This window comes from Eptatretus burgeri, chromosome 7, assembly GCF_056783735.1.
Source record: "Eptatretus burgeri isolate ZD-2024b chromosome 7, Ebu_testis_v1, whole genome shotgun sequence".
NCBI lineage: Eukaryota > Metazoa > Chordata > Myxini > Myxiniformes > Myxinidae > Eptatretus > Eptatretus burgeri.
The window spans coordinates 46,680,335-46,705,334 of NC_140967.1; the positions used below are offsets into that span (position 1 = coordinate 46,680,335).

General features: G+C 40.8%; 1 protein-coding gene across 2 annotated transcripts in view; it reads right to left on the bottom strand.

Moving 5' to 3' along the window:
- LOC147023181 (guanine nucleotide-binding protein G(s) subunit alpha-like) overlaps positions 1–25,000 on the bottom strand; it is a 94,565-nt gene that overhangs the window by 66,966 nt on the left and 2,599 nt on the right. The window contains exon 2 of one of the 2 annotated variants that reach the window (XM_085888350.1): positions 12,151–12,231. The exons of the other annotated variant lie outside the window; for it this stretch is intronic. Coding sequence (XP_085744476.1) covers positions 12,151–12,231 — 81 coding nt within the window. The remainder of the gene's footprint in view (positions 1–12,150; positions 12,232–25,000) is intronic. 2 annotated transcript variants of the gene reach the window in all.

Here is a 25,000-nt window from a genome sequence, read left to right on the forward strand (position 1 = left end):
GTTGCGAATTTCAGTCACTCTATGGCAGACAACAGCACATCTCAGTAATCCTGAGTAATCAGATTACATGGAATCCATCGTAAGCTGTGCTTACGAATTGATTATATAAGATATTTATGAAAAGCAAAAATTTCAATGCAAATGAAAAAAATCAGAACCCAGTAGAACAATAACAGTATAAACAAGACAGAATATTTAACATGCATAGCCTTGCTGGGGTATATAGATTACAGTAGATCTGAGAATGAACGATACAGGCACACACTCACACCAACCGACACGCACAGCAACTACAATCACTTCTGTCCCTTTGACATTGGGCAAGGCGAATCGACATGGATGTTGCCATTATGCAACATCCCCATTTCCAATTGAGGAAATCTGACTAATCAAAAAAAGAAGTTTTCTTCACCTGTTGGCAAATGGAAAAATTTCAAGATGGGGCTGGAAACCGGGCTTGACCAACAGTCTCACGTCGTGTCCATTTTGGCATCCTCCCTGATGTATATACAGGTGAATTTTAGAAAATCTGCATATTTCAAATTATTATACAGCACCGTAATTGGTGAAAATCCCAGACGGCGACCGTAGGAAAGGAAATTTTTTCATCGGATTTCATTGCAGTGCAATTGCATCACTGTGTGAAAGGGATGCTGGGTAGATCCTTGACAAATATGTAAGAGATCAATTCAGATTGCATCTTTTGGTTTACATTTACTTCACTGTTTTGGTTTACAGTCACCCGTTGAGAGTACGTGCCCTTTCCAGGGAGTCAATATAATACAGTACTGCTGAAACAGTTTCTTGGCAAGGAATATTCTAGGTGGTTTGCCATTGCTCTCCCAGCAGTATTCATCATGGCAGGCATTTGGAATTTGGCCAAGACGTTAGCAGATTCTATATGAAAGACACCACTGGATCTTTCCGATTCACCAGCAGCAAATGCTGGCAGATGGGTTACCTAAGAGGCAAAGTAGATTTGAGAGGTAGTAAGTCAGCCATATTGGGCTGCAAGGAGTGAACTCACCACCCCATGTGCAATTATATAAATGTCTGGGAAATTACAAAATGTAATCAATCCTTTGTGAAATAGTAGTCAATGGTCAACATGACTGAACTATGTAAGATCGAGCAAACAAATGGGTTTGGAACTTAAAAGGATTGTCAAAATTTGGATTTTGCACTGCACATATCGATTACTGACCTTTTTAAGCCAGCCACTCCACTCTCCCATGGTGGTCAGTATAACTGCGCCCAGATGAGAATGCAAATCAAATCTAGATTTATTTTCTTCAGCGACACATGTGATGCCATGAAGTATGATGCGCGGGTCAGTAGGGACAGTTCAGTCCAAATTAAATTCCTGAAGGAAGAGGATCCGACAACAAAGTGCATGGTGCTTTTAAAGCACGATAAACTGCATGTTTTTAAGGACCACAAACTGCGTGGTGCTTGTCATGCAAGAACAGCACTGCATCACGTAACACACTCTTTTGAGGTCAACCTGGCATGTCCTTAAATATAGAATTTAATGCTAAACTATATTTAGCATAAGTAGATTTAGGCCTATTTTAGAATTTTCCACGATGTTAAACCCCATAAGAAAATATAAACTTTCATTATTTATTTTTTTCCTTTTTTTTTTTCTAAATGAGATATAATCAGGTACATTGAATAAGGAAAACAAGTCTGATCAGTTAATTGCATCTTATTGTGGTCCCTCCCCCTCAAAAAAAAAAGTTAGATTTAGGACCCTAGACAATGAACAGTCTGAGACGATTTAGATTTAGGACCTGTTGGCAAAACGAGCATTGGGCTCAGTCATTCACTACATTTAAAAATCCCCATTCTTCAGTTGGTTGCAAATAGCTTGAAATTGATAAAAATGCATTCCTCTATTAAGCAATACTTTTCAAATGCCTTTGCAGAAAGTTAAATTTCTTCATAATTGAGGGATACAAAACAAACAAGTAGTGCCAGGCACAACAAATCCCACCCATTTAAGGCATAAAGTTATTTTGGGGATCAAATTTAAATTTGATACATCCTTAACCCCGATCTTCACAAATATGCATTTTTCACAATAGATTCCATTAGGATTTTAAGTCACAAATAAAATAAGGTTCACTATAAGCTTAGTTTGAAGTAAATCGGATCATTTTTGACGAAGTTATAAGCGAAAAACGATTTTGACCTTTTCGTGACCTTGACCTTTGATCCAATTGAAACCAAAAGTTAATGGGGTCGTCCAAGGTTCATTGCCCTCCGGTGGATTAAATTTGATAGTTGTTGCTAAAGCAGTTTTGCCATAAAGTTGCTAACAGACAGACAGACAAACAAACAGACAAACAAACCGGATGATTACAATATCTTGCTCCCTCCCGTAATAATGATCTGCATGTATTGCTCAAAATATTAATTATTCTTTGAAAGTTCAAAATAAATGAATGAATGAAACAAAAGGCCAAGTGAGGCAATTGACAAGATTCACATACCTCTCATTCTGCTGCAATTCCTTCAATGTCACGGATAAATTTTTTTTTAAACCAACACAGCGTTGAAAGGCATATTCAAAGAATTTCAAAGGGTGGTCGAGCTATACAGTGACACCTAGCTTCCAGAACCCAGCAATGCAAGTGAAGCAAAGGACAGTGCATTTTGATCCAAGTTTTTCCAGTCGACTTCAGCACCATGTCGATACTTTCAAATGAAAAACTAAAACTTCTCCCTGATGCTATTTTCCAGTTCTTTCCAAGAAGATAGCAAAAATATGCAGTGTTGAAGTACCAGAAATAATTACAGTATTTATAAGATTAAAAAATAAATAAATTATTCAACCTTTCCAATTACTGCAAGGACAATGTCACAATCAAATTAACTTTACCGGTACGTTTAAAGATAAAATGCGTTTGGGATTTCCATCCAAGTATAATGCTGTCATCAAGGATCCCAGGTTCCCATACATAATGTATCAATGTCCTTCTATGTTCTTGTCCTACATAAAGTACACGTACAAACTCCTCCATAAGCCTCAAATAACTGTATGCAAGTAATCGATATACTCTACATAATAGGATATTGCTGCCTCGGTCTGTCTCACCCTGAAAAATGGAAACACTCATCGGAAAGAAAACATGAAGTGAAAGTTGTTTCAAATTAATCCAAACCTAAAGGAAAAATTTTTTTTTTTCATCAGACCAAAATTTAAATATTTTTTCAAAATCTGAACCCAGGCGATGTATATGCAGCAGAACGCTGCCTTGATCACTCCCAATTTATTATTTTATTTCTTTGCTGTTAAAAAATGTGCCACGATATCTTTGCTTTAAAGAAATATGATTTTGGAATTTCACTACTCCATACAGTATATAAAATAGGCTCATGCTGTTAGTCTGCCACCCCCCCTCCGAAACATGGAAACATTTCAGAGAGAGAAAAATATTATTCGGTAAAAGTTGCTTGAAATTAATCGAAACAGACAGGAAATTACAACATTAAAAAAAAAGTTGTACGCAAGAGACTGCATTTTCACACACCTAAAATGCAAGTAATGCAACCTTTAGAACCAAGACCTTCCCAGGAAGATGGATTTGCCATGGTGGGCTAGTCTCCTGGCCTCCACAGTCTCCCGATGTTACGCACTTCGACTTCTTCTTGTGGGGGTATGTCAAGGGTTGTTTTCCAAGTCTCTGTTGCTGACATTGAATCACTTCGTGCAAGGATAACAAACTGCATCAGCAGTGTGATGAGGGATTTGTTTGTCAACATGTGGATTGAAGTAAATTATCGCTTGGATGTGCTACGTGCCACTAAAGGTGCACATATGTTGAGGTGTACTGAAGGGCACAAGAAACGTTACAAATTATGGCAGAATGCAAAAAACAAAAACATCATTGTATCTCTTTTGGTTTGGCTGTAATAAAATAAAATTAAAACCGGAACAAGACTTTGTGGACAGCCTGGGGGCACGGCTGTGGAGCTAATGCAATGCCCCTAGTACCAGTACACTGGCACTGATTTCACCAACCTCAGAAGGATGACAGTTTGAGTCAACCCCACTAGATGTTAATTGAACGGCCAAAGAGGTTCAAACTGAGAACCCTAAGATTCCAGGCCAGCCACCCTAACCGCTAAGCCAACACCAGGCTTTGTTTCCACGTCTAAATTATCTTTATATAATCCATGGTAGTTTACCCAATAATATTTTTTTAATCAATCAACAAGTTGTTAAACTCATTTTACTCTCTTCTTGAAGCATCAGGTGCATACAACCACTCAAGACATTCCTTGTTGAACCTCCAATTTTGAGCTCTTTCAACAAGCGCAAGAATTAAAGGCTTCCTTTTTTTTCTATCGTGGTATTTTAACCATGGGCTTCTGTGTGTAAACTATTAAATAAACAAACCTGCCCTCAATTCCAGTCTACAAATGTTGACTCGTGAAAGAGCAATGAGACAGATGCAAGGTGAACTTACTGCCAAGAAAGTGGTGGGGAAGAGGGAAACACTGGACTGGACTTGGATTCCAGAGTTTGTGCGTTGAAATCCACCTGAAGTCAGCAATATATAGACTTAGATTCTAATCTCCAGGTAATCAAGCTGGTCTCAGGATGATTGCCATAATTATGATTTTGATTTTGAGTATAAACCCAGCTGGCTCATTAACAACATGCAGGGTAGGATCATCTGCTGCCCCACTGGGTCTTGTTAACATGTGACGCTTGTCCACTCATTGTGGTCAACACTTTTTCTCTTCTCTTGATACAGGTCTTTGTTAATGACTATGGGTTCTATCCTTCACTTGTACTTTCCACTTAAAATAAAATTATTTTTTTTTAAATCTGAGCAAGAGGGAAAAGAAGCGAAGAAAAGATCGTGGATGGTTTGAGGAACGACATCAAATGCCACTTTGGGAGATTAAAGACGCAGAAATGTTCTATTGCTGCGCAAGCACAGGAGCACACGCATGCCACAATGTGTTAATGTTTAATACAGAACATCTATCTATAATTCCAGCAATGCGTGTGTGTGTCTGTGACCGCTGTTTCTCGACAACCACTGGTCCGATCTAATTGAAACTTGCCAGGTATATTGCTGGGGACCTGAGGATGTGCCTTTTCAAGGTTTGATATTAAATCGGACAAGTGCTTCCCAAGTTATGGCCATTTATTTACCAAACCAATGACAAGACACGTTGTTGCGTGGGCGTGGCCGATGGGAAAGGGAAGCTCAGCGGCGTTCCCCATTACGGGTTACAACGTACGGACTTCCGGATAGCGATGACTTCGTGTATTCTAATAATTTCTCGATTTCTTATGCGCTTTTATAGATAAACACAATGCCCCAAGTTATGATCATTTTCATATTAGACGGTGCATAAATTTCGGTAACATCAGAGTGCTGGTATGCTCCAAACCAGGAAGTAAATTTTTTTTCTCTCTCTTCTCTTCTCTTTTTGTTTTTCCTTGCTACGACATTGCGAAAAGGTAAAATACGTTGGTGCTAATTGAATAATTGGGTATTAAAACTAAATTGCGAATAATCGTAACTGCGAATAATATGCGAACTTCCGGGTCACACACATCCGGGCACGCGAGAGCGAAGAAACGGCCTGTGCGGTTGTTGTTTGTTGCTTGCGGTTTGAATATTTATTTATAATTTTTTTTTTTTATGGGCACGTACAAGTTTGTTAAAATAGAATAGTACTTGGGACAAAAATCAGAACATATGAAAATTCCAACAATAAATCAGTCACAACAACTGCAGTTTCAGTACAACATCCACCATAAATATCAACTTGAAAACAATTTGAAAACAAAAACATTAAAAACTTAAAATCACAACGTCAAAATACTCAGCCAGCGAGTTGGTTTTTCAATAGACAGGAAGAAAATCTCTTCCATTCCACAGTGAGAGAACAAGCTTCATCACCGCCAAAACAATACACAAATGGATGATCTCAACACCTTCAACAGTTATCAAAGTTCATTTTCGTATCCCATTCATGGTTTCTCTGTGAAACAGCATGTTAAAATTAATGTCAACAAAATCAAACCAAGCTCCCCTTTGTATCAACTTGGACTTGAATGCAAGGAACTTTGGTGCAGGAGGAGGCCATTCAGGTCATCACGTCTGCCCTGCAGCAACAGTAGAAATCATCTTCCATCCACAAACAAGCTACTTACAAGTCCTGCCAATATCCATGTACCCCTCCATCTCTAATGCATCCAGGTACTTGTCTAATTCCAATTTAAACTTATCCACCCCCTCGACTGCCACTACCTTTCTAGGGAGATCATTCCAAGCTTTAACTACACTCCGAGTGAAAGACCTCTGCCGTGGTAATGTCATAACTCTCATTTTCTTTCCCTCAGGTTTTGGCAGGCAGGATGAATCAATCGAGCTGGTAAAACACTTGGAATATGTATTTCAATCGTGACGAATCTCACACTCACTCTGTCTCTGAAAGAACCGTCTAGTGAACTCTCCATCTACTTTCTTCACAACTGTCTTGAAGAAGTTCAGTCACTCAATCTCCTGGGTCACACTATCAGCCATGACCTTTCTTTGGCAGAAAACATTTCAAAGTTGGCCTCCAAAGCCAGCCGCCGACAGGGAATCCTCCACCGTGCAAGGTCCTTCCTTGGCACACTTGAACTCTCATCACCTCCAAGGCCTTCATCAGGAGCTTGATGGAGCACCACTCCCCCCTCAGCGTTGGCACCAAGGCCTTCAAGATCATAGGAATCTCCTGCGATGCAGGTGAGTCTATGGGCTGATCACCTTCACATCACAGACAGGTTGGTTGTCTCTGTCTTCTACCGCCTCATTTCTGGTCTTATACCCTCTGCTATCTCCCCACCTTCACCCGCAAGGTTTATGTGGGGCACCAAAGGGTGAAACTCCCAAAATCACCACTCGCCTCCACTCATTCATTCCTCTTTTATTCCCACCTGTGGAATCAACTTCCACGTTCTCTTCAATCCCATTCTTCCCACCAGGTCTTCAAGACAGCTGTTCACCACCATCTCAGATAATCCCCAGCCCAACATGATCTTTTCTATGATAATTAACCCTCCCCAAATTTCCAGTTCTTCCTTCCGTATACATCTTGTCCATCCCGTATGTCCTCCCCCAGCCCTAATTACTGCACACATCCCTTATTTCTCCAAGTCTCCCTCTATTGTGTCTCCCATTACTGCTGTTGGTATGTTTCCCTCCTCTTTTTCTCCTGTTCTTTTTCTTCTGTCACATCCTGATCCGTTCTATGTTCTGGCTCCTCCATACTGACCTCAACTTTGTATATGAAAAGAAGGCTTCTATTAAAATAAAAGCAGCATTGCAAAGTCAAAGGGATAAACGTAAATGGTGATGAAAAGTCACGTCAACAGGCATTAAAATAGAGCCAACGTACAGACTCGAGAAGAACGGCATCAAGATTGCAATAAACACTGCTCGAGCCAAAAATATTTCCAATTCCAAGCTGTTCCTATAATTTGGCATGACACAAACCAGTCATTTTTGAGAGCACTGTGCTTCAGGTCAACAAGGGCCACTTGTGCTCATAAACATAGACGACCAAATTTACTTCTGTAAAAGTTAGTGACAACTGGTTCAACTTTCAAATAAAAGTTGTTATCTGCTTTTTTTGCTGGTTACAAAGTCGCTGGAGGAATTACGTTTCTGGGTCGTCCGTCCGTACAGACGTACAGTGCTAATTTTCTCTGCAACCACTTATCCGATTGACATGAAATTTCCACCATAGGTGCGACTACTTATGTAGAATGTTTTAATGATAATTGTGATGTCATAGGTCATGTGGTGTGGCAGCTATGTGGAAAAAAGGAAAAACTTCGCACCTCGATCTCCGAAACGCTCCAAGGAAGAAAAAAAAAGAAAAATGGCAAAAGTCAAGTACTCCTCATGGGAAACGAGTGTGTTCATTTTTGATGACATCATGAGTGGCTTCGTTATGAAGTGGCCGTGCTTGAGTGAATGATGGGTAAGGTAAGAAGGATAAAATTGAGACTAAAATGGTGGCTGGCCATAATGGACAGGCATCTGACTGATAGAAACAATAATAATTTCAGAATAGTAACAGCTGGCTTGGTCTGAGTGGGAATCTGCCAAATAGGAATGGCAACGTGCCAGGCCAGGCTAGCAGCCAAAAAGACTGAACTGGCGAGTACAATTGAGGCTGGACAAGCCAAACTGGCGAGTACAATGAAGGCTGGACAGGCCAAACTGATAGGTGGGACCATGGTGGCCCAGATGGATGCATCTGTAGGCCAGGTCAGTAGAATTCAAAACTAAGAAGGATTTGGGGTGGGTTGAATCCCAGGGGTGAGCCTGCTGCCAAAAGTGCAGTTTGTTGCAAGAGGCACAGGCACAACACTGACAAATAGATGCTGCTGGGGCTGAATGCAACATTTTGTAAGGGAGGTGCCACAACATGGAGTTGGAAGCGAAAGAAGATTCTGGCATCAGCTATGAGTTGGTCATGACACCCATCATAGGGCAAAGGGTGAGTAGACAGTGGGGTCAGAGGGCATGACAGTAGGGTCAGGAGTGATGGAGATAGTGATAGTGTTGGAATTGACACACTAACAGCTCGGGCGTTCGGTGTATCAAGCCTGTGCTACATCTACACCACATCAATTCAATCTAACAGTTTATAAAGTTACATTTGCAGGGTAAAGGGTGTGGGAAGTGGAGTGGCTGTGCCGAGAGCAGTTGGGCAGGCAGAGACATCACCAGGGGGTCTCATACACACATCGTCAGACCCCACTATTTGTGGTGATACGTTCCTAAAAAATGCCACGAATGTTGGGCATTACTTTTTTGTTTTTTAACATGGTCTTGCCTCATGGAAGGGCGATTACACAGAGCAAATCACGACACAACATAGCAAAGGGAACAGCATGAGAAAGGGGAAAACCCAACAGCGGAGCAGCGGGAGAAAGTAGACGGAGATGGACAAACAAGGGATGCAGGTAACAATGAGGGGAAAGGGAGAATGCAAAGGGTGGACAATATGGATACATAACTGAAATTGTGTTTGACCAGTTTGTGATTATGTCAGGGTTTGAGTGGAGAGAAGAGGCTGCTGCCTGTCAGAAGGGTGAGAGATGTCACGGCAGAGAGTGGAGTCATCAGCAAAGAGATAAAGAGGATTTTTCAGAGTCAGTGAGATCATTGATGAAGATTAGGAATAATATGGGGGCGAGAACACTGCCTTGGGGTGCTCTGGCCTTGACAGGGAGAGAAGATGAAAGGGTTCCATTGAAAGCCACATGCCTATGAGGGTGGAGGAAGTCAGTAATCCAAGAGTAGAGTTGGCATTCAATTCCAAAGGCAGACAGTTTGGAGAGCAAGGCAGGATGCCAGACTGTATCAAAAGCTCGAGATATGTCGAGAGAGATGGCCCTGATCTCATGTCTGATTTTGAGAGTACTCCATCCATCCATTGTTACTCCCTCCATTGTGGGGAGAGTAGATACAGCATGTCCAAGGTCGAGTGACCAGGTCTAAATCCAAATTGATGATCCGAGCTGGAAAAACTGAATGATTTTGTCAACTGCGAGATTGGAAGTGACATTCTGTTGGTGTTTCCATTACTTTGCACACTACCTGTACCATTGTATCGTTTCCATTGCCACTACCTTTAGATCATTCTGTGCATTTACTACTCTCTGAGAGGGTAGTCTCAATGTTGGGGAGTGTGTCAGTGGTAGTAGAGCCAGAGGAAATAATGTCAGCAGAGTTCATAGAGAAGCCTGTGTGTGTGGTGTCACTATTAATTAGTTGGAGCTCCCAGAGGTGATGGGTGGTATGTGGTATCAGTTGAGGTAGAGGTTGAGGAGGAAATTAAGCTGACAGACAGATGAGGTAGAGAAGGGGGAAAGCAATAGACTAGGGGAGGATAGAAGTAGAGTTTGAGACAAAAGGAAGGGTTGCAGTAATAGCGATTATAGGGACAATGACAGCGATTGTAGTGGAAGGAAGCGAGGGCAGATGTGGCAGCCAAGGGAGAGACAGGCTGAAGAGAGATAGAAGGACATCACAAGCCTAGGGATGGCTCGGCTTACAGAGTTGACACAAGTGACATTAGGCATAGCATGTAAGATGGTGAAGGGCAGAAGGGAAAAAAACAAAGCGTATCAGCAGATGTGAGCAAGAAGGATTAGGGGTGACCAACAAGCCAGAAAGTCCAGCGAGGATGGATGGCAAGACTGCCGGCTGGATGGGCCATCTCTGGGCAAGAGACAGAAAGGAGACAAGGATAAGGGGTAGGATAGGTTGAATGTACTGCCTTCAACTGGGGCAGAGACTATGGTGCCAGGACTACATCAGATGAAAAGAGGGTCGTGAAACATGAGTGGGAACCATAGTCTCTGATGTGTATGTGTCAATGTACATACTTCTACATCTGTATATGTCCTTTGCAGATGAGCACACATGGACGTCGTGATGAAGATTAATTTAGTTTTTCGGGTCACATGTCCCACGGATCCAGTTTCCACTTTTTTTCTCTACCTCCCGTTATTGACGTAGTTCCGAGTCACCCTGGCAATGAATACACCACCCAGGTAGTGAAGACGTTCAGCTGGGTGGTGAGCGTGCTTGGACCCACCTTCCTTGGGAAGGTGGTTGCCAAGGAACAGTGAACAAAAACGAGTGAGTGAACAAGCCCACTCTTTGTTGAAAGACACCATGGAATTTTTAATGTCCAGCAGCTAATGAAGGAAGACACGCAAGTTAACAAACATTTTAGGGAGGATGTAGTTTGTGAGGCAAGGTGCCAGTGGATTACTCAAACCACTTTGCTGTGCCTTTGTATGTGCAGCTGCTCTGACATGAGGTTTTAACATCCCGATAAGAGGTGAGTCGTGCTTTCTGTTCCTACCTTGCAAAACTGACACTTGTCTGATTGACTCGGTTCCAGCATTTTCTTAATGCCACTGGTGTAGTGTCCTTGGTCTTGGGCATTTATAATGATTCGTTCTCCATCCTCGTTGAGCTCACTTCTTTTCTATTCCAAGGAACCTTCTTTGTCTATACGACTCTGCCCAATCTGTCCAACTCTTGTTTTTTTTTTTTAAACATATACATATCCCTGCCTTTTTATTGTTCTCCCAGTTGTCAGTGTATATCTGTTAATATTTTGCGTTATATTTGTCCTTTTTGCAATTGGGGTTGTATTTGTTGCTGTTTCGGTTGCATGTGTGACATCTTCTATTCCCACCTTTTTTCGGGAATTTTTAACAAGGTGGGTTAGTGATACCTTTCTCGCTTGCTGTCTTCATGTTTGCATACAAATTGGATTTGGTAGTTTGTTGAATTCTTCAAGGACACCAGCCAATCCTGCAGTTGTCACCCTGTGCACTTGGTTGAGCACCATCAGACCGCTACATTCTTGGGATGCATTGGTTTTTGCAGAACATGATGTGGATAGTGAGGGTGTGTGTGTGTGTGTGTGTGTATGTATGTATGTATGTATGTATGTATGTATGTATGTATGTATGTATGTATGTATGTATGTGTGTATGTATGTATGTATGTATGTATGTATGTATGTATGTGTGTGTGTGTGTATGTGTGTGTATGTGTGTGTATGTGTGTGTATGTATGTGTGTATGTATGTGTGTATGTATGTGTGTGTGTGTGTGTGTGTGTGTGTGTGTGTGTGTGTGTGTGTGTTAGTCCCTCTTCAATGGAATGGTGACTATGAATCCTCATCTAACACTAACAATAGTGTTAGGTTCCAAAGGTTCTGACCAATAGGCAGTGCACATCATGCATCCACCCTATTTAAGTATCCATTACACAGTTTACAAGGATTTTAACAGCCAGGAAGGAATTTTTTTTAAGTAAGAGGCACCATCAGCTTAAGTTGCAGCGGACAGAGCCTGCGACACAGAACCGCTCATTGCAAGTAACTCGGGTCAGCTGCCACACAGCTTGCAGGCCAACCAGCCAACTCCTTTAGCAATGCAAGCCCATTGCTTGGGAATCAATCCATGGACATGTTTCTGGCACACTGGCCTTATTCAACCACCTTTTAAAAAATAAAAACAAAAAAGGTACAAAAAAAAGTAAAAAAAAAAAATAACAGCGCGATGTCACCGTGCTGTAAAAATAAAACCCAAACCTTGTAATAATGGTGAGGATGTGCATCTCGACCCATGGCCAAGGTAAGTAGTCCAATAAAACTCGTCAAGATAGCGTACACCTGCAATTCAGCCCGAAGGCCAAAGCACGTAGTCAAGCAAACACATAGATCTCAGCCGAAAGGGACACGAACAAATGGTCAAACACATGCATCTCAACATAAAGGGTCAGAATGAATGGTTATAATAACTGAGAACCACTGCGTGTCTTTCGAGGCAGCCTTTTTATTTAATAAAAAGGGTAAAAACAAAACCCACCAAACATTGTAATAAAGCAAAGACCCTGCAACTCATCACCACTGCCAAAGTACACAGTCCAACAAAGCTTGTAAAACTAATGTACACAACGCACATGCACTTCAGCTTGAAGACCAAAGTACATCAGCAAGCAAACACGTACACCTCAGTCCACAAGGCCAAAATGGAGAGTCGTACAATAAATGGGAACCACTGGTATCACAAGAGGGAGTTGGTTACCCTCAAGAGCCAAGCTTTACCATGTGGAATAACCATTAAATAGTCCCTATTCACCAGAATTGTGAGCTTGAACAGTAGTCTCTCAACAGCAATTGATGCAGAGGTTCCTGCCATACATCCACTACATTTAGGCATCTATTACACAAACAGTTGTGACATTAAATAGGAAGCACTTCTGCATGGCAAATGCTTTAACAAAAGATTACTTTTGATTGGGTCAAAAGGAATAAAATAATAAAGAAGTTCAAAGTAAATTTAGATGCCACAAGAGATGTGCAAGACATTGTTAAATATGCATAATGGAAGCAGCTGCTCCCTGCAGGAGCCACTGGGAGGGGGAGTCATGATATTTATTATGTTTATGATTATTAATACCATAGCAGAGTATCCACCCGACGGGTGATCTTGTTCCAAGCATGCAACACGTTCTTCTGGCACATCCCTTCATTTGGGTGGTGTATAGGCAGACGGCTGACTCGACAGCTCCAAAAATAAAATTAACCCGGCTTACATACAAGAAGCGAAAACATGCGTACTGCTTATGTGCATAAATAATACATTGTAATTATACAGCTTGGATAATTCCAATTGTTACCTTCCCCAAAGGAAGAAAATTCCAAGATGGGTGGAATTTGTTTTCTTCAAAACGTGATGGACTCAAAGAAACGTGGACATGCACAACTACAGGGTTCACGCGTCAATTCCTGAACGTTTCAGATAACTTGGTCAAATCCTCTTGGAGGAGTAGATGATATGTACACTTGCTCAATTATACAGTGACCTGCAAAAGTATTCACCCCCGACCAATATTGCTAAATTTAGATGAATTACGAATGATGTAGAAACTATTTTTCCAAATGAACTTTTATATTCATAACTGAAGAGATCAAACTGAACACTGTTATAGTTGAAGGAGGTTAAATGTCAAGAATACCTTCAAAAAACATGTACAAATCAAAATTCACTGGTTGCAAAAGTATTCAGCTCCTCAGGTCAGGATTTGGTGGAAGCACCTTTTATAGCAACGACTGCTATGAGTCATTCTGGGTAGGTCTCTACCAACTTTGTACAGTGAGATGGTGAAATCTTTGTCCATTCTTCACGTGAAAAATCGCTCTGGTTCTGCCGTTTGATGGGGATCGTCGATGGACTGAAATCTTCAAGTCTCGCCATGAATGTTCAATTGGGTTCAAGTCAGGATTTTGATTGGACCACTCAAGAACATTTATTTTCTTATTATTCAGCCACTCCAGTGTGGATTTAGCTTTGTGCTTCAGATAATTGCCCTGCTGAAATATGGATCTCCTAGCCAGTTTCAGATACATGGCCGACTCAAGCAGGTTTTCGTCAAGGATTCTCCTGTATGTTGTACTGTCCATTGTTCCTTCTATCCTCACATGCTTGCCAGTCCCTGCTGATGAAAAGCAGCCCCATTACATGATGTTGCCACTACCATGCTTGACAGTAGTGATGGTGTTGACTGAGTGACATGCAGTGTTCGGCTTGCATCAGACGCAACGCTTTGAATTTACACCAAAAAGTTCAATTTTCGTCTCATCTGACCACAAAACGTTTTCTCCATATGCCTGCAATATCATCGATGCTTTTTCGCAAACTCCATACGAGCTTTTAGACGCATATTTTCAGTAATAGCTTCTTGCTTGCCACTTGTTCATAGAGGGAACATGAAGGGAATGGGAGATTGTTGATTGATGAACACTGACCCCCAACTCGGCCATCATCTTGCAGATCCTTCAAAGTAATTGTCAGATTAACAGTGACATCCTGAACCAGTTTACTGCTTGCCCAGCTGCTGAGTTTGGATGAGTGACCTGATCTGAGTAGAGTCTGGATGGTATGATACGTTTTCCACTTCTTATGATGGATTTCACCATACTCAAAGAGATAATGAGTGACTTTGAAATCTTCTTATATCCCTCTCCTGAACAGTGCTTCTCCACCAATCTATGTCTGACTTATTTGGAAAGCTGCTTGGTCTTCATGTTTGCCTTGTTGCTTGACCAAGTGAGTTGCACCTTAAAACTCCTTAGATAAGAGGGGGAGCTTAATTTTAATTTAAGCCACTGATAACATACAGATGAAACCTATTACACTTATTTTGTACACTTTCAAATAAATAATTTGCTCCTGAAGTGATGTCGAGTTAATTCGGCAAAGGGTTTGAATATTAATGCAACTGAGAATCATCTGAGTTTCTCTGTTAATCAAACTTATTCACATTTTATCGACTTTTTTTTTAGCTCGATCAATTTGGACTAGTTTGTATGGACTCTATATATTAAGTGTGGGTTGAAAGCATCATGAAATAAGCTCAGGTGGCATCAAAATGTGAAAACTTTTGAGGGTGGTGGGGGGGGGGGTGTGAATACTTTTGCATTCCACTGTATATAGATGAGGCTTTGTTATGATATGCAACATGGTTCAGGGAAGATGGGAAACATGACAGACACGATGCTTTTATTTGTTTTCTTGATAATGAATATTACTAGCTGAAGGGCCTGTCTACAACAGGCAGTAAAGACAGACACTTACTGTTTGTCCTTCTCAAACAGCTCATAAAACTATGTTCTGTGATTGCTACATTATTCAATTCATTTGAAATTAAATTAATTTGTGTGCACATACATCTTTACAATTGAATTTGAAGTTCAGTCACCCATGCACTTCTGGGCTAGCATATACATCACCCGGGGGAGCTATTTTGGCTATATACATACATACCCACATTCGTGATGGCTGCATTATCTATACTGTACGATAAAAGAGATATTTGCCTGTCTGTCTGTGTGTTGCCAGTTTTCTCAGAAATAGCTGAACGGATCTTCGTCAAACTATCAGAGGTTCATCAGTGAGTATTTTCGGGAAATGATTTTTTTGGAACATTTTGAAAAGAAAAGTTTTTTTTTTTTTTTTTTTTTTAAATCACTCCATAGTGCCGAAGCCTTTATAGCTATGTGAAAGGTAATAAAAAAAATTATCTCCAACCCCCATTCCTTAATGGGTGGAGGGAGGTGTTTTTGGCCTCCACAAAAAAAAGAAAAGAAAAGAAAGATAAACAACAAAATTTAATTTCTTTAAAATGCCAACAGGATGAGAACAGTACCAGGCAATGCCGGGTACCTCTGTTAATCATAAGATACAAGAGCGAGGTGTGCGTGCGCATATCTCCATCTGTGCGTTTCAGAAGGTGGAATGGAGCCCTCCCAGGTCTCAAAGTATCTACCTTCATTTTGGTAAGGTGGGGTGAGTGGGGGTGGGGGGAGGGGCGGCGGAAGTGGGGGTCACGATTAAGGACCAAGCTGTGAGGCTTTATTGTTCTAAAAGTTTTGTTCCGAGGACTCTTTTCAGGATCATGGAGCCCTGGACAGCTTCCAACTAAAATTTGTTTGCATTCATATTCTCAGGGATGGTTATTAATATCTCTGTAGGGTTCTTCTTCATCATTTCCATTGCTCATTAATCATTGGCATAAATTTTCAATTTTGTCGCTCTTCAGACTCCAGGATCTTTTCATTTCATTTTTGAGGTCCTGGTATTTGGTCATCATCTTGATTTCTGCATCGTTTCGTCCAAAATTGCTGGGAGCCGATACCTCAATAAGCAATGCCTTTTCTTTCTTCTTTTTTTTTAAACTTAAGTACTATAACTGGTAACAATGCTTTGTTTTCTATGTTCATGCTCAATGGGATCATCAGGTCATATTACTTCCTTGTTCTCAATTATCGTTTTTGATTCATGTTTCCATGAGTTTTTCTGGGACTGGGATATTGAAGTTTTTGCAGATATGGCAGTGGATTATTCTACAAACTCTGTTGTGCCTTTGTGTATGCAGCTGTTCTGACGAGTACTTTTACATCCCAATAGGAGATGACACGTACTTTCTGTTTCTACATTGAAAAATCTACACTTGTCTGATAGACTCAGTCCTGCCATTTTCTTAAGGCCATTTGTGTCGTGTCCTTTGTCATTTATGATTCGTTTCCATTCCAATCGAGCTGACCTCTTCTTAGTCATTCCATTGAGTCTTCTTTGTCTATTCCCAATCTGTCAAACTGTTTTTGTGACTATGCCCAGCGTTTTACTTCCTGCTCTTTTGTTGTTCTCCCAGTTGTTGGTGTATATATATCTGTTGATATTTTGCTTTATATTTTTCTTTCATCTTTTTTCCAATCATTGGGGCAGTATTCATTGCTGTATCGGTTTCATGCGTGATATCTTCCATTTGCACCTGTCTTTAGAAAGTTTTTTGCTCGGTAGGTTGGGGATACCTTCTCTGGCTTGCGGTCTTCATGTTTGCATACATATGGGATTTGTAATCTGTTGAACTTTTTAGGTGGTCAGCCAGTCCAACAGTTGTCATTTTGTGCACTTGGTTGAGTTCCACCAGGATGCTACCTCCTCGTCCTGGCAGGTACATGATCAGGATGCAGAGATTTTTGTTGAACATTTTGTGGATGGTGAAGAGCTTTCGTGTTTTGATATCGAGTTTGTTGATTTCCATTTGTGGCCAGTTTATTATTCCACAGCTGTATTGGAATACTGGTATTGCGAGTTGGTTAATGGTTTTGATTTTGTTTCTCAGGTTGAGATACGTTTTCAGGATCAGTCTCGTTCTACACATGTATTCTTTGGCAATTGTTCTGCGCATTTGTTTTTGACATATTTGGTGGCCCTCCTTTACTCTGAGGTATTTGTGTGATGTTCCGTTGTCTAGTTCCCGTATTGTTGTATTGAGGTCGATTTTTATGTCGTCTGTTCTTGTTAGTTTACCTTGTACGAATGTGCACTTGGCACACTTAACTCGGCCAAATTCCATTTGAATGTCGGAGTACAGGTTCATCAATTTCAGTTGTTCTACCAATTCATCGTTGTTTGCTGCAGTTTTTTTTAGATCATCCATGTTGTGTTACCTTACCCACCTCTTTGGAAGTTCTCTCATTAGACATTAGGGTGTATCCATGCCCTTGCTCATTGACGAAGTTTCTCAGTGAGTCCAAGGCCAGGCCAAACAGGAGGGGTGAAATGCTATCACCCTGGAAGATCCTGCAAAGTATCTTCACATCTGGTATTTCAAGCTTTCCTTCTAAGAGTTGCCACATCAATGTGGCATTCCAGAGCTCCATTACCTTCTCAATCAGTTTGATTACTTGGGGGTTGATCTTGTACAAATGCATGCATTTTATTATCCATGAATATAGGACACTATCAAAAGTTTTTTCTGTAGTCTATTCAAGCTGTGGATAATCTGGTTATTCTGGTTTTACAGTTTTCAAGTGTGGCATTGTTTAGTAGTAGGTGGTCTGTTCCTCTAGAGCATCCTCTTTTACATCACTTCTGTTCTGCCTCAAAGCGGCCTTCTTGGGTTAAGTGATGGTACATCAATTCTGTGACGATTCCCATCAGAAGTTTGTATGTTGTTGGTAGACAGGTTATTGGTCTACACTTGAGGTAGTTGGGTTTCTTCAGATTTTGGGATGAGGAAGGTGTTACCTTCTGAGCCACTCATCCAAGGCCTCTTCACATTGGATAAGTTTGTTGAATGCTTGCTTGAGCATAATGATTTTGGAAAGCATCTAGTTGTTTGAGCCAGAAGTTTGGAATTCCATCTGGGACTGGGTATTTATTTTTAAGTTTGGCATCTTTGGAAGTTGTTTTTTTTTTCCTTCATCAGTTATCACTGGGAGCATTTCCTCTCGGTGTTGCTATTTCTTTTCAAAGTTTTGGATCCAATACGCCTCCTTATTATGCTATTTTGGGTCTTCATAGATTCCTTTCCAAAAGTTTTCAAATCCATTCTTCTTGGAGGGATTATTATTATTACATCTTGCTTTTATTTCCTTTGTTTCCAGGATAATCTTTTCGAGTCGTTTACAAACAATTTGTTTTGTTACCTCTGCAAACGAAGATGAAGGAGGTTATGTTTTCACCCCTTTCTGTCTGTTTGTCTGTGTGCAAGATATCTCAAGAAGTTGTAGACGGATCCGAATGAAATTTTGTGGACAGGTTGGGTGTGTGACAAGAACGAGCCGATTAGATTTTGGTGAAGATCCGGATCCGACGAGTAGAATTTTAAAGTGATTCTTCACCATTGAGACATAGGGTTAAACTGATATCTTAAAAAGTTGTGGATGGATTTGGACATAACTTGGTGGACAGGTTGGGTGTGTGACCACGACAAATTGATTCAAATTTGGTGAAGATCTGAATCCAGATCCAGATACGAGAATTTTAAAAGTGATTTTTCACCATTGAGAGATGGGGCCAAAAACAACATCTGGCATGGTATTTCAAAACTTTATTGGGCCTGATATGTTTTACGAGATCGATCGGGCATTGTGTAGCGGAGGTATGCGCTCTACCGAGTGCCTTTCTAGTATTTCCTTCTGTGGAACTTGATCTTTTCTTTGCTCAAAACCTCATCAGTCTTTCAATTCATGCCTGGTGTTGGCTTAATGGTTCGGGTGGTGGGCTTTGGATCTTAGGGTCCCGAGTTCAAATCCGGCTTAGCTGTTGAATCAATACCAGTTGGGGTTAACTCGGCCTGTCATCCCTCCGAGGTCAGAAAAATGAGTGCCAGCATGCCGGTATACTGTGTCGGAGTGGAGACCCGTCCAGGATTGTGCCCAATAGCCAAGGAGACTGCTTCGGCAGCACCAACGCTCTGCACAGAGTATGGTCCCAATCTCCTCCTCCTCCTCTTTCAATTCCGTGCAGATTATTGTTGCTATGTGAGACGATATTTTTTTTTCACAAGAGGAGGTCCAGGCTATTTATTTTTCAGCAAATATCCCGTCTGCTCGGATTCACAACTACACAGACAAAGAATTTCTGTGTGGAGTCGATGTTCCAATATTTTGTGTTTAATTCTTTAATTATCCCACCCCCCCCCCCCCCGGAGGGAGGGAGCGGGATATTGTAATCGTCCGGCTTGTTTGTCTGTTGGATTCGCTATATATGAGATATGCCTTATTGCCGGGTTTTCCGGGTGTGTGTGTGTGTGTGTGTGTGTGTGTGTGTGTGTGTGTGTGTGTGTGTGTGTGTGTGTGTGTGTGTGTGTGTGTGTGTGTGTCTGCAACGCGAGGCTCCACAGCATGAACCAGCGAACCGATTTCGATGAAACTTTGCCAACAGGTGGAATATATACTGGGAATGTGCGCGTTTGAATTTCGCTGGGTGTTGCTGTGCAGCGGCCGAAAAACCGCGTACAGTATTTTCAATACTTGTTCTTCAGTTTTGAATGTAGAGAAACGAGGCTTCGGAATTAAACACTTCGAGATATTTAGAAAATTTTACTCGAGCCGATTTTTGATTGAGGTTTTATTTTTCAAATGGCAGTCCTTCAAAAATCGGGTGTCTATTTACCGTCATTTAAGGTGTGTATACAGTGTTTGTAAGGAACTACACCGTCATTCCACCTTCGATCTCTCCTCGATCCAAACGTTATTGACCAAAGTGAAAAGGATCCAAAATAAATGGAATCACCGGCATTTCTGTCTTTGTGGATTTCTAATAATATGTTTATTTATTTACCGAAAACGATTCCACGATCCACACACCACCTTCAATTATTTATTTACCGAAAACAAATCCACGATCCACACACCACCTTCAATTATTTATTTATTTACCGAAAACGATTCCACGACCCACACTCCACCTCCAATTATTTATTTATTTACCGAAAACGATTCCACGACCCACACACCACCTACAATTATTTTATTTATTTCCCAAAAACGATTCCCCACCCACACACCACCTCCAATTATTTATTTATTTACTGAAAATGATTCCACGACCCACACTCCGCCTCCAATTATTTATTTATTTTCCATAAACGATTCCACGATCCACACACCACCTCCAATTATTTATTTATTTACCGAAAACGATTCCACGACCCACACACCACCTCAAATTATTTATTTATTTACTGAAAACAATTTCACGATCCACACACCACCTCCAATTATTTATTTATTTACCGAAAACAATTCCACGATCCACACACCACCTCCAATTATTTATTTATTTACCGAAAACGATTCCACGACCCACACACCACCTCCAATTATATATTATTTAAAGTGGGAGTGGCGTAGGAAAGTGGGCGTGGCTTATGAAAAATATTGTGCAGCTCAGGAGGTGTGGTCAAACAAGAGCATTGAGAGAAGTTTATCGGGTTTTCCGTCTGTGTGTGTGTGTGTGTGTGTGTGTGTGTGTGTGTGTGTGTGTGTGTGTGTGTGTGTGTGTGTGTGTGTGTGTGTGTGTGTGTGTGTGTGTGTGTGTGCGTGCGTGCGTGCGTGCGTGCAACGCGAGGCACCACAGCAGAAACCAGCAAACCGATTATTTTTCAAATGGTCGTCGTTCAAAAACAGGGTGTCTATTTACCGTCATTTTTTGAGGAGTGCCAGTTGGAAAAATAAGCAATAGGAAAAATCTTGCCAGGCAGAGGAACAATTGTATGTGAACCAATACGTCTGGCAATGAATCTTCGTCGGTGGATCGGTCAGAATGAAAAGCATCGTATCCAGCGCTTCGATCCTTGCGAATCCCTCGTCGCCTACCGGCTTGTTTGTTTGTCTGTCTGTTAGCAACTTTACGGCAAAACGGCTTTAGCAAACACTATCAAATTTAATCCACAGGTGGGCAATGAACCTTGGACGACCCCATTAACTTTTCGGTCCAATTGGATCAAAGGTCAAGGTCACGAAAAGATCAAAATCGTTTTTCGCTCATAACTTCGTCAAAAATGATGTGATTTACTTCAAACTAAGCTTGTAGTGAAACCTTATTCTCTTTGTCACTTATAATCCTACCCATTTCTATAGTGAAAAATGCATATTTGGAAAGATCGGTAGGGTCCGAAGATTTGGGGGTCATGGTCATCGGTCAAAATTACAAAGTTTCCATTATAAATCAAAAAAAGGTTTGGAATATGCGTGTTTACTATGGAAGACATATATCAAGTCCTTCATTGGCTTTCATTTGATACCACAACCTTTGACCTTATGTAGCCTTGAAAGGTCAAAATCATTTTACAGTCATAACTTCGTCAAAAATGGTTTAATTGACTTCAAACTAAGACTAAAATATTCCTTATAATCAACATTCAGGTTAAGGATGTATCAAATTCAAATTTGATCCCCAAAATAACTTTATGCCTTAAATGGGTGGGATTTGTTGTGCCTGGCACCACTTGTTTTCAATACTCTTCTTTCCTCTCCTCTCCTAGCTATCCTGCACCCTTCCCCAGCCTCTCCAGGTGTGTGTGTGTGTGTGTGTGTGTGTGTGTGTGTGTGTGTGTGTGTGTGTGTGTGTGTGTGTGTGTGTGTGTGTGTGTGTGTGTGTGTGTGTGTGTGTGTGTGTGTGTATGTGTGTGTGTGGTGCTTTTTCTTTGATTTCTCTACAATTACATGCCCTGAGCCAATCACCACTAAATTTTGTATATGTGCTGAGGGTACCCAGGGTCAGGTTATGGGAACAACCTCTCACCCCACTCGCCAGGCAATTCTCTGGAAGTGTGCATACGTCTGGAAATAATAATTTAAAAAATAAAAATAAAAAAGGGACGACAACATGAGACTCATGAGAAACTCATGTTAAACTAGAGGAGGAGCACTCGGGAGAGTGCAAAACCTCAGCCGCCAATACTGCTGGGTCACTCAAGTGAACCTTGTATCTTATTCATTAAATATGATGTCAACAGTGCTGACAGAGTTATAGTTCTTTTCTCCAACATTTTTTTTTGGGGGGGAGGGAGGTTGGAAATCACTTAAAAGATGTAGAAATGCAAAAAAAATTTCTTTTCTCTAACAATTTTTGGGGGGGAGGGGGGGACCAAGTCCAAAATCTAATGGCATAATCCTTGGACCATACCTAACCCCCCACCAAGTTTCGTCGAAATCCTAATCACTTAAAACATGTAGAAATGCAAAAAAAAAGAAATCGAAATTTTGTGGAAAAAAAAGTTGCAAACAATTTTTTTTCCTCGAACAATTTTTTTGGGGGGGGTTGGAAATCACTTAAAACATGTAGAAATGCAAAAAAAGTTTTTTCTCTAAAATTTTTTGGGGGGGTTGGAAATCACTTAAAACGTAGAAATGCAAAATTTTTTTTTTTCCTCTAACAAATTTTTTTTTTTGGGGGGGGGCCAAGTCCAAAATCTAATGGCATGATCCTTGGACCATACCTAACCCCCCCCCACCAAGTTTCGTCGAAATCCGTTGAGGAGTTTTTCCGTAATACTGTTCAGAAACAAACAAACAAACAAAAACTAGAACGGGCACTCAGTAGAGCGCATACCTTCGCCAACGCTACATTTTGCCCCCCCCCCCCACAGAAACCATTGATTGTAAGGGTATTTAATCCCATATCACATCTGCCATCTCATATGTGTTATGATGGCTTAAAAACATTAAATTTCCTGCTGTTTGACACCGATTCACGTACATTGTACAATTTTTGTATGAACTCCCTGACCTTTTTGGGTGTCGGTGTCAAGTCAATCTGATGACAACTGGTCACATTATAAGAAATCAAATATTACACATCACAGGATAGGGAATTGAATTCTAAACATTTTGAATCTACTTACATGCAAATTGTAGAAGAATTGACCGCGTTATGATAATAAAGGTCGTTGACCCCCCTGACCTTTAACCCAAACCGCTAACAAAGGTAATGACGTCATTGTGTTATATCGTATATCACAAGGTTGGGCATTGAATTCACAACATTTTGGCATTGGTTGCATGTAAATTGGATTAAAAAAAAAAAAAAAAAAAAAAAAAAAATCGACCGCACTATGGCAAAATGACGATTTTGACCTTTTCATGACCTCGACCTTGACCTTTGTACTCTTAATTTTGTAATTGGTATTAGAGTGTGGGGGAACAGAACAGTCAACATTTTGGTGTTGGTTTCATGCAAATCGGATAAGAATTGACCGTGTTATGACTAAAACCGCACATTTTGCAATGTCGTGACCCCCCCCCTGACCTTTGACTCCCAACCGCTAATAAGGGTTATTACGTCATTGTGTCACGTCACATATCACAAGATGGGGCATTGAATTCTGAACATTTTGGCATTAGTTACATGCAAATTGGATACAAATTGACCGCGCTATGGTAAAAAGACGATTTTGACCTTTTTATGACCTTGACCTTTGACCCGATCGCTCCCAAAATCTAATCAAATGGTCTTCGGATAATAACCAATCATCCCACCAAATTTGCTGCAGTTGAGTTCAATACTTTTGGAGTTATGCGAATAACAAACAAACAAACAAACACACATATTCACAAATAAATAAATAAATACACAGCGATCAAAACATAACCTTCGCAACAGTTTGCGAAGGAAACAAACAGAAAGGGGTGAAAACAGTAACCTCCAATCTTTGATGGTGTAGGTTAATGAGTAAATTAGGTGATTTGGCCCAACCTTGCAATGGTGCACTACCAAGTTCATTTTTTTTCCTGCAGCTGTAAACAATCTTCTTGATGGTTTACGAAAGTCCAAATTACCCCAACTTATGAATTACTATTCAGCAGTTAAAGAGTGAGTAGTAGTAGTAGTAGTAACGTTTTGTATTTTTAAACTTTAATCTGCTGGCTAATCGTGGAGTTTGAACACAAATCAGGCACGTACAAGAACATTAGGAAACATTCATGTAGGTTGATACAAATCAATGCAACATCAATATGAGACAACATTGACAAATCCAAATACTGTATCTAGCAAATAATCTAGGTTCCTAAGATCAGAAGTATAGTATTCAGAGGTTCAGAGGGGAACACTAAACAGGCCAATTCAAACTCCTAAGATGATTCAGTTGGTTGTATTTTTAATATACAATACTTGTATGTAGTCTGTCTTTGTATTTAAACACAAAGACAGACCATATACAAGTTAAATGGAGTGGGAAGCTGAATTTCAACTCGCCTTCAGTAAACCACCACTGGTCTAAATGACTTGTTTCAGACCATGGGATCTTTGACCATTTAACTACAAACCAGCACATCCTGTTACTACTCTGCCCCATGATTAACAGACAACATAAAATTAGCTAGAGGTTAGACAAACACAGCTTTTGACCTTTGGGGAAGTGAAGTAACTTCATGGGGTATTTTGGGTGCCAGCGGCACCATGTTGTGACATATGATTTTTCTCTCTGCAGTCGGCAAAGCAATAGTTATTGTGTGCAGCCTATGGCTGCTGGTTACATCATTTTCTGGGGGCGTGGTTGCACCGCTAATGCAATGCCCTCTGTTACCAGTAGACTGGCACTCCTTTTGCCGACCTCAGAAGGACGACAGGCTGAGTCAA